General features: G+C 64.9%; 7 protein-coding genes across 7 annotated transcripts; 3 read left to right on the forward strand and 4 right to left on the reverse strand.

Moving 5' to 3' along the window:
- Positions 1-108: 108 nt before the first annotated feature.
- JCM10292_000887 (U1 small nuclear ribonucleoprotein 70 kDa) lies at positions 109-1953 on the reverse strand (the record flags this gene model as incomplete). Its single annotated transcript, XM_076647405.1, has 4 exons — positions 109-596; positions 775-1122; positions 1189-1744; positions 1945-1953. The coding sequence occupies 4 exons, from the start codon at positions 1951-1953 to the stop codon at positions 109-111; spliced, it is 1401 nt and encodes a 466-aa protein (XP_076506940.1).
- A 188-nt stretch (positions 1954-2141) lies between these two features.
- JCM10292_000888 (uncharacterized protein) lies at positions 2142-3624 on the forward strand (the record flags this gene model as incomplete). The annotated part of the gene is made up of 7 exons (XM_076647406.1): positions 2142-2219; positions 2309-2337; positions 2405-2455; positions 2514-2529; positions 2593-2646; positions 2710-3228; positions 3313-3624. The coding sequence occupies 7 exons, from the start codon at positions 2142-2144 to the stop codon at positions 3622-3624; spliced, it is 1059 nt and encodes a 352-aa protein (XP_076506941.1).
- Positions 3625-3769: 145 nt separating this feature from the next.
- Positions 3770-6630, forward strand: BZZ1 (Bzz1p; the record flags this gene model as incomplete). The annotated part of the gene is made up of 11 exons (XM_076647407.1): positions 3770-3789; positions 3848-4181; positions 4259-4789; positions 4861-5046; positions 5155-5248; positions 5310-5461; positions 5570-5702; positions 5767-6144; positions 6223-6335; positions 6454-6495; positions 6616-6630. 11 exons carry the CDS (start codon positions 3770-3772, stop codon positions 6628-6630), a joined length of 1998 nt encoding a protein of 665 aa, XP_076506942.1.
- Positions 6631-7442: 812 nt separating this feature from the next.
- On the forward strand, positions 7443-8453 carry TOS7 (Tos7p; the record flags this gene model as incomplete). The annotated part of the gene is made up of 4 exons (XM_076647408.1): positions 7443-7517; positions 7588-7709; positions 7773-7983; positions 8043-8453. 4 exons carry the CDS (start codon positions 7443-7445, stop codon positions 8451-8453), a joined length of 819 nt encoding a protein of 272 aa, XP_076506943.1.
- Positions 8454-8834: 381 nt separating this feature from the next.
- On the reverse strand, positions 8835-11831 carry JCM10292_000891 (uncharacterized protein; the record flags this gene model as incomplete). Its single annotated transcript, XM_076647409.1, has 10 exons — positions 8835-9086; positions 9147-9276; positions 9348-9507; positions 9561-9652; positions 9712-10079; positions 10141-10500; positions 10556-10695; positions 10753-10870; positions 10934-11358; positions 11423-11831. 10 exons carry the CDS (start codon positions 11829-11831, stop codon positions 8835-8837), a joined length of 2454 nt encoding a protein of 817 aa, XP_076506944.1.
- A 201-nt stretch (positions 11832-12032) lies between these two features.
- On the reverse strand, positions 12033-13462 carry JCM10292_000892 (enoyl-CoA hydratase/isomerase family protein; the record flags this gene model as incomplete). Its single annotated transcript, XM_076647410.1, has 7 exons — positions 12033-12179; positions 12301-12505; positions 12647-12822; positions 12932-12980; positions 13058-13173; positions 13262-13279; positions 13337-13462. 7 exons carry the CDS (start codon positions 13460-13462, stop codon positions 12033-12035), a joined length of 837 nt encoding a protein of 278 aa, XP_076506945.1.
- A 163-nt stretch (positions 13463-13625) lies between these two features.
- JCM10292_000893 (DUF92 domain-containing protein) lies at positions 13626-14956 on the reverse strand (the record flags this gene model as incomplete). The annotated part of the gene is made up of 4 exons (XM_076647411.1): positions 13626-13832; positions 13948-14196; positions 14380-14685; positions 14768-14956. The coding sequence occupies 4 exons, from the start codon at positions 14954-14956 to the stop codon at positions 13626-13628; spliced, it is 951 nt and encodes a 316-aa protein (XP_076506946.1).
- Between the last annotated feature and the right edge of the window lie 53 nt (positions 14957-15009).

The following is a 15009-nucleotide window of genomic DNA, read 5'->3' on the forward strand; positions in this document are numbered from 1 at the left end:
GCTTTTCCCCGACTCTAAAAGCCTCTTTCGGTGCGAGTAATCGGATAGAGTATACAGTAGCACAGTCTGAGCCATTTCAGCTCGCCAGCTCGTCCCGCGCCGCGAAACCTAGTACCGCAACCGCTTCTCGTCCCCGTACCCTCCTCCCCCTCCGCCATACGGCGGCGGGCCCCCTCCGCCCGGCCCGTCCCCGAACGACCTCTTCTGCCCGTACCCATTGTCCATCGGCGGCGGCGGGCCACCCATCCCCATGCCCATCCCCGGCCCACCCGGCGGCGGCGGCCCTCCGCGCCCGCCGTACCCGATCCCGCCGCCCTGCGGCCCATACCCGCCGCGCGACGGGCCCGGTCCATACCCGCCTCCGCCACCCATGGGCGGGGGTCCTCCGCCCCCGAACCCGCCACCGCCGCCGCCGGGGCCCATGAAGCCGCCGCCGCGGGGAGGCCCGCCGTACCCGCCGCGCGGGGCAAAGCCGCCGCCGCGCCCCATGAAGCCGCCGCCGCGAGGGCCGAAGCCGCCCCGGCCGCCAAAGCCGCCGCGGAAACCGCCGCCCATGAAGGGCGGTGGGATGTTCGGGTCGGGAGCGGGGATGCCGCCTGCGAGTCGATCGTGATGCGGGCGAGGATGGGAGGAAAGGTCGCGGAGTGAAGAGCATAGCGTGGCGAGGAGGTCAGACGGGACAGCGGAGTTGCGCGTAGGTGGCAAGGCGAAGGTAGGAAATCGAGCTAGTCAGCAACAGGCTTCGAGGCAGCTATCAGTAAACGCGAGACGCACCCTTGAGCTTCTTGATCCTACCGCCGAGCCCACCGCCCAGACGGCGGGGCTTCCAGCCTTTAACGGTGCGCCCGCGCTCGACGTCGATGAGGACCCTGCGCCCCTTCATCTTGAGGCCGTCGGCGTCCTTGTACGCAGCCTTCATGTCGCGCTCGCGCTCGTACACGATAAAGGCGTAGCCGCGCGACTTGCCCGTCGCCGGGTCGACGACGAGGCGCAGGCGCTCGATGGGCCCGTACAGGTCAAACTCGCGCAGGAGGTCCTTCTCGGTCACGTCGGCGGGAAGGCGCCCGACGAAGAGCGTCTTGTACGGGTCGCCGCAAATCTCCTCGTCATCCTGCGGGGCGTCTGGGCCGTGGAAGCTTGCGTCAGCGCGAGTCGCGCGACTGCAATACGGCGAACAGAGGGACGCACAAGGCTTGCTCATCGCCTCCTCCTGCCGCCGCTTCTTCTCCCTCCGTCGCAGCTGGAACTGCTCCTCTGCCGTGAGCTGGATCGTCGGTGCGTCGGTCGGCTGGTCGGCCTTTTTCGGCGCGGGAGCGGCATCGCCGCTCTGGCTCGCGACGGCGGCGGCCTTGTCGGCGATCGAAGGCTCCTCCTCGCCTTCCTCCTTGTCGGTCGCTACCGCAGGCTCCGCCGCAGCGGATGCCGGGTCCTCCTCCATCTTGACGTCGCCCTCTGCTGCTGCCGCCTCGATCTTGGCTTCTGCGCTCTCAGCCTTGGCCTTTACGTCGGCGCCGATGCCTGCATCCTCGCCCTCGTCCTTGTCGGGCCGCTCGCCGCGGTCGACGCGGTCGTCGTCGGCAGCGCGGAGGTCTGCGAGTACGGGTGCGACGAGGATGGGTTTGGGGGCGCGGCGGGCCGAGAGCGACTTGAGCGGGAGGTCGGGGTCGCGGCCGGTCGGCTTGAGGTAGGGGAGCGGGGGCCGCGGGGCAAAGAGCTTGAGGAGGTTCGGGGGGAGGAGGTGGGTCTGCGCGGGCGGGTGAGCAAGGTGGGCGGGGGCGTGCCGGGCATAGACGAAGGGCAAGGGAGGATTCAGCGGTCAGTACAGGCGCGTAAGCGGGAGAACGGCGTGGATGCGACGGCGAGGACGAGACGAGATGGGGACGAGGAGGGGGCGCGAGAGGGGAGCGCAGCGTGAGAGAGAGGGGCTGCGAGGGACAGACGGACCCCGACCATGGTGGAGAGCGAGCAGACCCTCGCACGAGCACTCTGCGCGAGTTGCGACGACGACGAGCACTTGCAGTCGGGGACAACCCGCGCACTTGTATTCGAGTACTCGCAATCGTATTGCCCAATGCACCTCGCGCGCTGTATTCACGCGGCTCGCCGTCCTCGTCGCACCCCTTCGACCGCAGACGCCCCAGATGAAGGTCTCTACGACTGCTGTGCTCGCTGCTGCTCTCCCGCTCGTCCTCGCCGGCCTCGAAGACGCAAAGTTCTCGGTGCGGCGCCCTCTCGTCCTCCCCACCTGCGCTCGTGTCGCCAATGTCTCCACCTCGCTCGCCACGCTGACACTGCCGGATTCACGCAGACGGCACTCACGCCCCAGAACTTTGACTCGTGCGCTCGCTCGGCTGTTTCGCGTCGGTTCGAGACGACCTGCTGACCTCGACGCTCATGACGACAGGGTGGTCGCGAGTCAGTCCGAGGGCACACTCGTCGCCTTCTTTGCGCCGTGGTGAGCTCAGTAGCATGGTGAAGCTGTCTGAGCGAGCGCTGACCTCGAATGCGCGCAGGTGCGGCCACTGCAAGGTCCGCCGTCCCTCGTGAGCGCCTACATCTCGACGAAACTGACCGCTCGCGCCCTTTCTGCAGAGCCTCGAGCCCGTCTGGACCAAGATTGCGCAGGCCTTCGAGGGCGATGACCGCGTGCGTATCCTCTGGCACTGACGCTCGGCCTCTTCCGCTCACCTCTCGCGCCCGGACCCGCAGTGCAAGGTCGCGCACCTCAACGCCGACGACGCCGACGCGCGCCCGATTGCGCAGCGCTACGGCGTGTCGGGCTACCCGACGATCAAGTTCCTCGCGCCGCCGAGCAAGGGCGGGTCCGCCGAGCCGTACCAGGGCGCGCGGAGCGAAGAAGCGTTCCTCGCGTTCCTCAACGAAAAGTGCGGCACCGACAAGCTCGCGGGCGGCCTCCTGAGCGACCTCGCCGGCCGCATCCCGTCGCTCGACCAGCTCGCGGCGCTCTACCTCGCGCCGACGGCGACGCGCCCGGCGCTCCTCGCGAGCGCGTCGGCGGTCGCGCAGAGCCTCGCGGGCGACTCGAAGAGCCGCCTCGCCGACTACTACCTGCGCGTCATGGCCAAGTTTGCCGACGCACGCGACAGCGACGCGGTGCAAGCCGCGCGCGAGTGGGTCGACAAGGAGCGCGCGCGCCTCGGCAAGCTCGTCGGCAAGAAGGGCCAGGTCGCCGTGCAGAAGCTCGAGGAGGCAAAGATGAAGCAGAACGTGCGTGACCGACTCGCTGTCTCGGCGCTTGTCTTGCATCTGCAGTAGACGGCGCGCTGATTCCAGTACGTTCTGAGTGCACAGATTCTTGCGGCGTTTGCGTCGGTGCAAGCGTCGGCCTCGTCCCTTTCTTCTGAGGCGTCCGCCACCGTCTCTTCCGCCTCGTCGGTCGCGTCCGCCTCTGCGTCGTCGCTCTCGTCCGGCGCGTCCTCGGTCCTGTCGTCCGCGACCGACGCCGCGTCGTCGCTCGGGAGCGAGGCGACAAAGTCGGCGCAGTCGGCATACGGTGAGGCGGCGCAGCAGGCGCAGCAGGCGAGCAAGGTGGCCGGGAGTGTGGCTGGACAGGCCAAGGAGACGGTCGTGAGCGCGGCGCAGAAGGTCAAGGACGAGCTCTGAGGCAGTCGCTTCGCGTCCTCTTCCCCGAGTAACAGTAGCAGTCTTGCACTGAACGGACAGTCTCCCTTGTCTTGTGGAGAGAGAGAGCGACTTGGTGCGGCCCCACTTTGGGCTCTACGTCGTCGTCCAGCGCTCGCCCACCGCCATGGCGACGTACGGCGAAGGGTGTGTTCCGTGGGAAGCTCTAACGTGCTCGTACACTCCCTGACTGCGCTGCCCACAGCCTGCCCGACTCGATCCCGCTCGTCTCGACGCGCACCTCCTCGCAGCTCGCCCTCGTCCCCGCGCTCTCGTCCTTTCTCGCCGGACTCGCACACATCCACCGCAAGGCCTCGACCGACGCCTCGGCCCACATCGGCTCCTTCCGCCTCCACATCGCGCGGTCGGCTGCCGAGCGCGGAGGCGAGCAGGCCTCCCTCGAGCGCGCGCTCGCCGGCGTCCTCGAGCAGTGCGACCTGCAGGTCCGCGAGACGGGCGTCTATGCCGACAAGCTCGCGAGGGAGGTCGCCGCGCGCATGGACGAGGTCGGGCAGCGGCTCGACGCAGTGCGCAAGAAGGTGAGCGGGCTCACTTCAATCGGACGAGTCCAGTCCATCGTGAGAACAGCCTTGACGAATTCTTGCACCCATTGCAGCACCACTCGTTCTACGGCAAGCTGATGAGCCAGCGCGACAAGGCCTACGAGCAGCGCGACCGCTCCCGCGCGGCCTACTTCTCGGCGTGCGACGCACTCGAGTCGGCGCGGCAGCGCAAGGCGGGCGCGAAAGAGGGGCGCGACTCGGAAAAGGCGACGCGCGCGTACGACGCCGCGCACGTCGACATGCTTCTCGCCAAGGACCAGTACCTGCTCGACGTCGACGCCGCCAACGAGGTCAAGCGCCGCGTGTACGAGGTGCACCTCCCCGCCGTGCACGACGAGTTCCAGCTCCTCGAGGCGAGCGCCGTGCACCAGCTCGAGCATCTCGTCGAGCGCGTCCTTGCGCTTCAGCGCGAGGCCGCTGAGCGCGTGCTTGGCTGCGTCGCGGCCGCGCAGGAGGCGCTCTCGCTCGTCGACATCGAGAGCGACCAGCAGGCCTTTGTCGACCAGCACAGCCGGACGCTCCTCGCCGCGTACGAGCACCCGCCCGACCTCGTCTTCGAGGAGAGCCCCGTTTGGCACGACACGGTGCGCCAGGTGCTCCCTCCTGAGCGGTAGCTCAGGAAGCTCACTCTGTGGAGACGTGTCACTGCTTGCAGGACGAGTTCGACACGAGCCCGCCGGCCATGACCTACTTGCAGAACGTCAAGGGCAAGGCGCTCTCGCGTCTCGGCGACATCTCGCCCGCGATCGACTCGAAGCGGCGCGAGGTTTCGGGCTTGCGAAACCTGCGCGAGACGTATGAGCGCGAGACGGGGCTCGGAGACACGGTTGGTGTGATCGAGGTGCGGTGCTCTTGCTCGACCCGCTGCTGTGCACGCTCTGTGGCACACTTGTCGCTTCGCGCGCTATCTGCTCTGGGAGCATAGCACTCATTTCTAGATACTCTACAGAACCTCTTCAACGTCTCGCACGAAACGACGCTGCTCGAGCTGCAGCAGAGCGAGCTCAAGGCAACCGTCGAGCTCATCGACGCAACACTGGGCGGTACGTTCCGTCACGTCTGCCATACTTGCTCCTTTCACAGCTAACTGCCCGCCGACCGCAGATGATGCTTCGACGGGCCTCCGCCCGCACGAATTCAAGCCTTCGAGCTTTGTCACGCCGTCGACTTGCGCCGTGTGCGAGTCGAGCGTGTGGGGCAAGGGACTCAAGTGCGAGAAGTGCAGCATGTCCGTGCACACCAAGTGTGAACTCAAGGTCAGTTGCTCGCACCGCTCATCGGCCACTGTCCCACGGGGAACACAGGGTGCAGGCTGCGAGTGAGAAGACGTTCTGACTGACATTTGGACTTTGCCCATCTCGTAGGTTCCCGCAGGATGTGCCGCTCGGCCAGGTGCAGGCGTCGTTCGTGCCAAGTCGAAGAAGGGCGGCGGGGTAGCAACGCCTGCGACGGGCGGCAGCACGACTTCGCTCTCGCGCACGATGAGCACGACTTCCGGTACGGGGGCACTCCCCGGTCCTCCGATGCTCGCTTGGCATCTTCTAACGTGTTTCGCACGCAGGGACCTCATCGATGTCGTCTGGCCCGCCTCCTCGCCGTGCTGTCGGCCCGCCAGGCTCAATGCCCCCTCCCTCCGCCTCTCCGCCCGTCCCGCCCTCCTCTTCCTCCTCCAGCCCCGTGCGCACCGTGACGCTCCTCTATCCCTATACCGCCGCGACCTCGTTCGAGCTCACGCTCCCCGAGGGCGACGTCGGGTCTGTGCTCGAGCTGCTGGAGGATGAGGACGAGAGCGGGTGGATCAAGGTGCGGGTGCCGACGGATGGGAGGGAGGGACTCGTGCCCGGCAGTTACGTGCAGGAGGGCGGGGCGCTGCCTGGAGGAGGATCGGTGGGAACGGGAGGGAAAGCAGCGTCGCGAGGTGCAGGAGCTGCCGAGCGAGGTGCGTTCCTCGCGCGCTATCGCTCGCATCCCTATCTGCGAACAGTCAATTGAACTCATATCGCGCCGTGTCTCGCAGTTGTGGCACTGTATGACTACGCACCGCAATCTGGCGACGAGCTGGCGCTGCGGGAGGGCGAGGAGGTCGAGCTGACCAGCACCGGTTTCGCGGCGGGCGAAGGGTGGGCAGAGGTGCGTGATCGTTCTCTTTCTCGCTCACGCAGGGGCAGCCATGCCGTTCGGCAGTGACTGGATGATCGGGTTCATACGAGGCCATCTCGGACGAAGCTGATCATTCGCTTTTCCGCAGGTCTCGAAGGACGGCAGGACCGGACTCGTACCCGCATCATATGTGAGTCTTCTTTTACGCTCGAGCAGCGCCTCACGCAAGCTGCCGTGCCGTTGCGCGAAAGTCGCCGGACTGCCGCGTGGCAGGCCCGCGGAATCTTGCGCTCACCCGCTTTCCTCCCAGATCCAGACCGTGTGAGACGATCCTCATGTCGTGTAGGTAACACCGCCTCGTACATGACGGCTCGGTCAATGATACGCAATAGACACTGGTACAATTGCCTCCGCTGTCTTACGCCGGCCGCCCCTGCTGCGGAACGGCCAGACGCAATTGCCGCCTGGCTTGTTATGCACTCGTGAGTACGAGATGGGCACGAGCGTCCCCGTCAGCTTTGGGCACCGCGCTCGGGCTTCATCTCTACGCTCCTCTCGCTTGGCTCTCGCGAGAATATGCTTTCAAGCGAAGGAACGAGGGCTGAGGTTTGCAGTCGCGTCCGTTCTGCAGCATCCTAAAGTCGACGTGTTTGTCGTGGTTTCTTCCCAGCATTAGGGGCGCTACCCGCTGCAGGTGAAGTCTGGTTGCCGCGTGCGAAGAAGCGGAAGCGGGCTTGAGAGCGGAGACACCAGGGCAGCGTCGACGAAGGGACGATCCGAAGACGTGCATGCAACGTGCAACACGTCGAGACCCTTGGTGCAGACGCGGTCCCTAGACAAGACAGGCCCTGATCGGAGGCCCAGGAGGAGAACGACGTAGCGATGACGTTGCGCCTGCCTGCGGGACGAGGGTCACCCACCGCGCCCGCTGCTCGCTTTTTCGCCTTGCTCCCCTTTCCTCTGCGAGACTCTCCTGTGCACACAGAGTGAGCTCTGCAGTCTCTGAAGGCCCCTCCGCGCTCCACCACTGACTTGCGCACCTCGAACAGGTCGACCTTTTCGTCTGGACCAACTCGACCAGCCCCGACCGAACCTCTTTCGCCTTCCTCCTGCCTTCTACCCTCGAACTCGCACAAAATGGCGATCAACGCAATCCACTGGTTCGGAGCCTTCCTGCTCTTCGCGGCTATGGCGCTGCTCATCGTCGCCTCGGTACGCCTTTCCGCTTCTCCCCCCTACTGCAGAGGCCGTCGATCGCTGACCTTCCGCTCCCACACAACAGGTGTCGGCGCCCATCTGGGACACGGTCGGCTTTCTCGATGGGACGATCAACGGCCAAAGCGCGACGCTCGGTACCTGGGGCGCCTGCCTGGCGAACGGCTGCTCCGACACGGGCCTTGGCTAGTGAGCACCTCGCCGCCACTACCGCCGGAAGACTACCCGCTAATTGCATTCTCGCACTCCCAGTGACCGCACTTGGTTCTCCGGCATCACGGGCACGACGCAGGCGGGCGACGCCATCGTCCGCGGCCTCTCCAAGACGCTCATTCTCGTCCCCATTTCGGCGGGCGTGACCTTCATCGCCCTCCTCTTCGCCCTCTCGACCCACCTCGTCATGGGCATCCTCGCGTCGCTGCTTTCGCTCCTCGCCCTCGTCGTCACCATTGTCACGCTCGGCGTATGTCGTCTCCTTCCGTTTTCACAGACACCGAAACTGACGGGCGCACTTTCTCGCAGCTCTCGCTTGGCTTCTTCCTCACCCTTCGCCAGCGCGTCAACAACAACATTCCCAACTCGAATCTCTCGGTTGCGGAGTGTGTTTGGCTCGTCGTCGCCGCCTGCGGCTGCCAGCTCTTCGCCGCCCTCTTCGTCTGCTTCACGCGCTCGCGCCGCTCTCGCAAGGCCCGCGACCAGGAGTTCGCGACCGTGCCTGCCATGCGCGAGACGACCGCGACCCCCGTTGCGACTACGTACGGCAACGACCACTATTCGACGGGCACGGGCGCGTACTCGACGACCGGCCCGGACTCAACTGTGGGCTCGACGGGCCCGCTCGTCCACGACACGACCACCGCTGCTGAGCCTATGGGCCCGACGACCACCTCGGGTGTCAAGGGCCACTGGTGGAACCGCAAGGCCGCCTACTGAGCAGCGCGCAATCGCACTGCCCCCTTCGGCTGATCCCACACAGCGCTTCCGTTCAGACTAGTACTTCCGAACATTACTACCCTTAATCGCAGCCAGCCCCCTTAGCAATGGCTAGCTCGCCCTTTGCCCTTTCGCCTTGTACAGCTTCTCTCCCTACAGCGCATTCTCGCGCAAAGTTGTAGCCAGTATGCACGCTTCTACGCAGTTCCTCTACACACGCAGTTCGACTCGCATCGTTCTCCCGTTCTTGCCTCTCATGCTCGGGCCTTGCAGCGAGACGGAAAGAACGTAATGTTACGAGAGACAGGTGTAGACGTGGGACGACTCGAGACTAATACTGAACAACTCTAAACGCCGCACAAAGTCAGTCGACGCGGCGGATCAGCGGAACGCGACCCTCCCCTCGCAGAACTGCCACTCCACTCCGTCCGGCCCCTCCTCCTTCGTCGCGTCCAGCACGACGTCCCACGCCGGCCCGCAATCGCCGGCCTGGATCTGCTGGCGGCGACGCAGGACGGAAGGGATGCGGCCGAGCGCATCGTGGAAGCGCGACTGGAGCGAGGCGAGCGCATCCGAGTTGCCTTCGCGGACGAAAGGGAAGAGGGCAGGGTCGAAATTGGGGAAGAGCGGCGTCTGCAGAGTTGCGTGGAGCGTGAGAGACGAGATAGAGGCGAGAAGAGTAGCAGAACGAACGGAAGCAGGCTCGAAAACGGGGACGCAGACGGAAGCGGACCCATCTGCCTCGTCCGTGAGCACGAGCACGAAACTCCAATTGTACGCCACGCTATTGTGCGTGAGGCAGGCCGTCTCGCCAGTGCTAAGACTGTTTAGCTCAGGCAGTGTCAGGCCTTTGTCGCAGGTTTCCCTCGAAGGGAAGTGGAGCGTGAGACGCACACATCGTCGCACACAGGGCACGACGCCTCGATCCAGTCCTCGAGACGGCGGGGCTCAAAGCCGCTGATGCGCACGCGGAAGCGAAACGTCCCGGGCTGCTTGAGCGCAAGCGCGTTCGAGACGGATTGCTGCTCCAAGCCGGTTGTGTCGGAAATCAGAGCTGTCAATGAAAAGGGTCAGCTGAATCTGGGAAAAGTGGACGGGCAAGCGCACTTAGCGGGTCGATGACAGGCTTGTCGGTTTTGAAGTCGAAGATTGGCGCGAAGCCAGTGCCCTTGAGCTCACGCCAGTACTTCTCCCGGCGGCTGCTCTCAGCGCAACGTTAGCCTCTACCGGCCCAGTACATCCGAGATTTCGCACGCACGCTGCGAATTGGGCGACCCAGTCAGTCGGCGCCGGGTTCTTCTCGCTCACAAGATTGACGTCGCGGCGGTTCGGGTACTTGTTGTCCTCGACCATGGTCGCCTCGAGGAAGTCGTTGTTCGTCATCTTGGGCCGAACATTGCGCAGGAAGACGACGCGGCCAACGAGCTGTTCAGCCCTGAGGCCGAGGAGCGGCTCGCTCTGATTGCCGAAGATCGACACTTGAAGCGTGATTTGTCCAGGCGTCCGGACCTCCGACGTGTCGTCGTAATTGTACAGCTGCGAGTTGGACGTGTAGTCGGTCACGAAGAGCTGCACAGCATCGTTGGGACCGATGCGACCGATCCAGGGATTGTACAACTTGACGATCTGTCGAAGCGGGGTCAGCCCGCCTGCACAAGCTCCGCAGACCGGATCGAAAAGGACGTACCTCTCCGCGGAAATCGCAGAACGTGCCAGCGTCCATCTCGCTGAGAGTCACGAGCTTGCGGCCGCCCGAGCTGCCCTTGGCGTACTTCAGGCTGCGCTGCTTCGCGTCGAGCGACTGAGGCGCTGCGGTGCCGCTTGCGGAGGCCAGGTCGACAAGGGTGTTGCCGAGGAGGTCGTGCTTCGTGCTCCAGCGCGCCAGGTCGCGAGCATAAGCAAGCTCCTCGTCGCCAATCGAAGTGCCGCGCTCGCTTGGGCGGGCGAAGGACGAGAGAGGTTCGCCTCCGAGGAGCTTGTCGACGGGCAGAATGAGATATTGCCCATTGCCCTTGTAGGCAACGAACTGGCGGTTGTTCTTGTTCCACTGTCGGGCGGAATTTCAGCGTCAAGGTGATGGGAGCTGAATCGACTGGACTTACGTTGAGCTTGTGAAAGACGACGATGTCGCCGTCGTTGACAGCGGGAAGGAACCGTCCATCCTGGCCGTAGTACCTGATCTCGAGGTCATCGGACGAGGAGGCGTTTGTTGGGTCGACGATTCGCAGAACGGTGCCCCAGTCTGCAAACTCGACGCATGAGCTGCGCTCCACGGCCATGGACCTCGAATGCCACGAACCCGGCTTTCCCTCGATCTTCTGAATCGGTCGCGCAACGATGGCCATCGCGATGAGGTTGAGGTTGCCCTGATTACCATGCGCTTTGAATTGGTCGAGCGACTTGTACTGCCGTTGGTCCTGCACGCGTCACGACGATCAGTCTCTTATTGAGATGCGGAGCCATGAAAAGCAGCAACATACCGTTTTGAGCCCCCATGTCGTCCTCGTTTCCCTCCGCGCCCTGGCGCGCTTCTGCTCGGGCTGCATCTGCGTCGCCCTCGAGACCTGGCTCGCCGCGCGCGAGGATGACGCTTTGGTGGGACTGCTCGACCCTTCGCTGCCGCGTGAAGACGAGCCGTCCTCGGGCGAAGCGACGCGCTTCTTGCTGCCGCGCGACTCGCCCGCAGCGTACCCGCCGTACGGGTTCTCCGGATTGGTCGCGGGGACGCGCAGCTTGGGTGTCGGAGCGGGCGTGGCTGTCTGCGAGCGTGGAGGGAGATTCGTCTTCGAGTCGAAGGCCTGTCGCGCAGCCGTCTGACGCGATGGGGGGAGAACGTCGAGCCCATCGGACGACGAGTCGAGCTTGGCGCGCCGGCGCTGCTCGCGCGCAGCCTTGTCGACCTCGTCTGCGAGCGCAGCAATAGTCAGCTTTTTTGCTCGCCAGGCCAGATCGTTTCGAGGGAGGCGCACTCATGAAGCGGAACTCGTCGCTTTTCACACCCGTGACACGGTCCTTCCACCAGCCCTGCAAGCCGTTCTTGAACTCGACGCAGAGCTTCTGACCTCCCGGCAGCGCGTCGCCGTTGCGGTCCCTCGAGGTGCCCGCGACCAGGACGTTCAGGAGCTCGCCGCCAACGCTCGAGACGCGGCACCTCCGGCCCGTGTGCTCGAAGAAAGAGAGCACAGCGCTTTGCGCCCAGGAACCACACAGTCTGAGCTGCACGCGCACGTTGTTCTGCGTGATGTCGAGCGAGGCGCGGCCTGTGGTCGGGTTGAACGGGACGACGGCGACGAGCGTGCCCTCGAGCTCTGTGCCGCCTGGGATGAGGGTGTAGGGCCTGAGACTGCCCAGTGGCAGCAGCGAAGGCTGCACGGGCATCCTCGCCGCGCGACGAGCGAGAGACAAGAGGGAAAACACGGGCCGGGCGAAGCGCGACCTGTCGCGACAGCGGCACGTGCAGGAAAGCAAGATAAACAAGGTCCGAGCGGGCACGGCACAACAGACGCCACAATTGGTTACACGAGCATACAGCCGGTACACACAGTGAATACAAACACAGGACGAGATTTCGGACCGCCCTCACAGCTTTGCCATGCCCTCTGCCGCGACAAGTGCCTTGAAACGGCGCTCGTTGTCGAGCTGCGGCCCGCCAATCTTGACCGGCTCGTCCTGTGCAAGCTGCGCGAGCGCGGGTGCGTACAGCGTCTCCTTCATGGCGCGGAGAACCTGTTGCGGGACCGTTGAAACCGAGCAGCGTAAGCAGCGGTTCACGGGAGAGACCGGGCCTGAGCACTTCCTCCGCGTGCGCAGGGCACACCAGTGCGAATTGTAGCGGCAATCAACGCACCCCGGTCTCGGCCAGCGCCTTGAGCTCGACGGCCTTGTCGAGCGCCCGCTTGATGGTCGCCTCTCCTCCCTGCTCCTGCACGACCTCGTCGACAATACCCTCGCTCAGAGCCTCGTCCGCCGTGTACTTGTGCGCCGTGAGGAGTACCTTGCGGAGTACGAGGGGCGGTAGGCGCGCGGAGAGGACGGCGGCCATACCGGCGGGGCTGTCGACAGCGAGGGAGTGCATTATAAGGAGGTCAGTCTCGAGTTCACGTTAAGCATTGTGTCTTAGCGGGCTGATTTGTATCGACGACGCAACAGCACTAGGGGCATGGCGATGGCTTGCCAGGAGGAAGAGGACGCACATCTGGGCGCCGAACAACGCCTCGTTCATACTCATCCACGTGCGGTCGTTCCTGCTCACGCGCCAGTCGCACGCGAGCGCGACGCACAAGCCACCGGCGTAGCAGTGACCGTTGATCGCGGCAATCGTGTGGAGCGGGAAGGTGAGGAGGCGCGAGAGGAGGACGTAGTAGTAGTCCTGTCAGCATGGCAGAGCGGGGTCAGCAGAGTCTGACCACATTCAGTAATCGGCTGGATCCCCTCAAGAGGCCTTCCACCAGATCAAGACGAGGTCACGGGCAACTCACGCGGAAGAAAGTAGGGTACTCCAACAGGCAGTCCAGCTGCAGGCCGTTCCTGCACGCACGAGCTTCAGCTCGCTCTTCCTACTGCTGCGGTTGAATCGCCTCGGAAAGGCAAGGGACTGAACGCACGAGAAGAACTTGCCGACCTTTCGCTCGCCGGTAAGCACGAGTGCGCCAGCCTTGTTGCCACTCTTCTCGCCGGCGCGGTGCCACTCGAGCTCGATGTAGTCGAGAGCGGGGAGGAGCTGTGCGATACAACACGCTTGAAGGTCAGCCTTGGACGGCACGATGTCAACGCGGGCGAGATGTGGGGAGGCGAAAACGGTGGCGCACGGCTTGCTTGATGAACTCCTGCGATTGCCCACAGAGTCAGTCTGGCCCGACGCCGTGTAGCAGGGACGCACGCACAGGCAGCAGGCGGTTGTCCGGGACGTTGTGCATCTCGAGCAGCCAGACATTCGAGCCTTGGCCGAGCGGGAGCGAGACGGTCGCGAGCGGCGTCGAGGCCTTGCGAGGGAAGCTGACGGTGGCCATGGCGGCGTCTGATTGTTCGGGTAGCGCGAGGGTGGTGAGGAGGAGACCAGAGGAGATGAGCGTGGTCGGCGTCTCTCAGGAAGCGGGGCCGGGAGAGGGGGAACCCGGCAACTCGTCTGCTCTTCCGCTGTCCGTGAATACGCGCAAGATGCAGCTCTAGTCGCTACTGAAGTGCCCACCACCCCGCCGCACCCGCGACTGCTGCTGCAGATACGAGGTTGACGCCGTTGTTCGACAAGACGTCAAAACCGCTGCCCGGGACGCGAGTGACCACGTCCCCTGCGTGTGCGGGTGTCGGCGAATGCACGACGAGGTTGCGAGTCGTCGAGAAGTAGGTCGGTTGGAGGGTTGCACCGAGGAACGAGTCGAGCTGCACGGGAAACGGCGGTGTGAGTGCTGCTCGCTTGGCGGCTGTCACAGCGTCTGTCCCGGGTTTCGCATGCAGCGCGGAAAGACAGCACCGGGAGGCGGAACGAGGCACGCACCAAGCTTCCTCCAAGTCCCGCCGCTCCGGCAACCGCCACAACCTCGATCCACCACATCCGTTCGCCCTCTCCCGCACACGCGCCTCGTTGTCCCTGCAAGACAAGGCTGACGACGGCAAGCGTGCCAATGAGGAGTCCGCCGAGGAGCGAGACGAGCGTGCCCCAGGGCGAGATGCCGCCATTCGTTCCGCGCGGGCAGGGGCGGAGGGTAGTGACGAGGCGAGGGGGCGAGCGGGACAGGATGCCGAGCTGCAGACAGGTACATTTGTGAATCGACACCCACGGGCGCGAAGAGACTGGCGAGACAAGAGCTCGCTGAGCCCGCAAAGCGTGCAAGACGCACCTCGCTTGCAAACTGGCATGAGGAGGCAGGGGACTGTGAGCTCAAATAGTCTCGCAGCTACCATGGAATGCAAGAGCACATCAACGCACCGTGTCGCCGCAGCACGCCGCCCAGAAGGCGACGGCAGCAAGCACGAGCGCCCGGCTCGTCCTGTGCTCCGCATCCGCGCGGCCGACGACGCACCACCTCTCGCCCGGCGGACCCCAGACGATGTCGCCTTGCTCGCCCGAGTACAGCATTCGCCAGGCGAGGGCGCAGAGAGAGCCGACGAGGGCATTGCAGGCGACCTGGGTCGCGGTGCGGCCGTGCGAAGCTGCTGAGGGCTTGTCTGCGGCCGGAGCGGACGACGTCGCCTCGGGCGCTTCTTCGTACGTCGCCTTGACCGCTGCCTTGACCTGCGAGAAACAGTCGTCGGACACGCGTTTGAGCTGGTCAGCATGCTGGTTCGCTGGAAGGAGCTTCCGCACGTCCTCGCACCTTTGTCGCGCGCGAGCCAGCAAAGTAGAAAGCGAGCAAGCACGTCGCGAAGACCTTGAGTGGGTTCGCGAGCGCGCAATAGCCCAGTGCAGCGGCTGCGAGGGCGCCGGAGGACGAAAGCGAGCCGGAACGAAGGCCCCGAAAGGCGACGAGAGCGGCGATGGCAAGCGCGACCGGGTAGGGCTGCATGCTAGACTCGACGCGTTGGGCGTTGGCGCTGACGGACCCGTGAGAGATGCGAG

Source organism: Rhodotorula paludigena (assembly GCF_050403205.1).
Source record: "Rhodotorula paludigena JCM10292 DNA, Rt_paludigena_JCM10292v1_ctg9, whole genome shotgun sequence".
In the NCBI taxonomy this organism is placed as follows: Eukaryota; Fungi; Basidiomycota; class Microbotryomycetes; order Sporidiobolales; family Sporidiobolaceae; genus Rhodotorula; species Rhodotorula paludigena.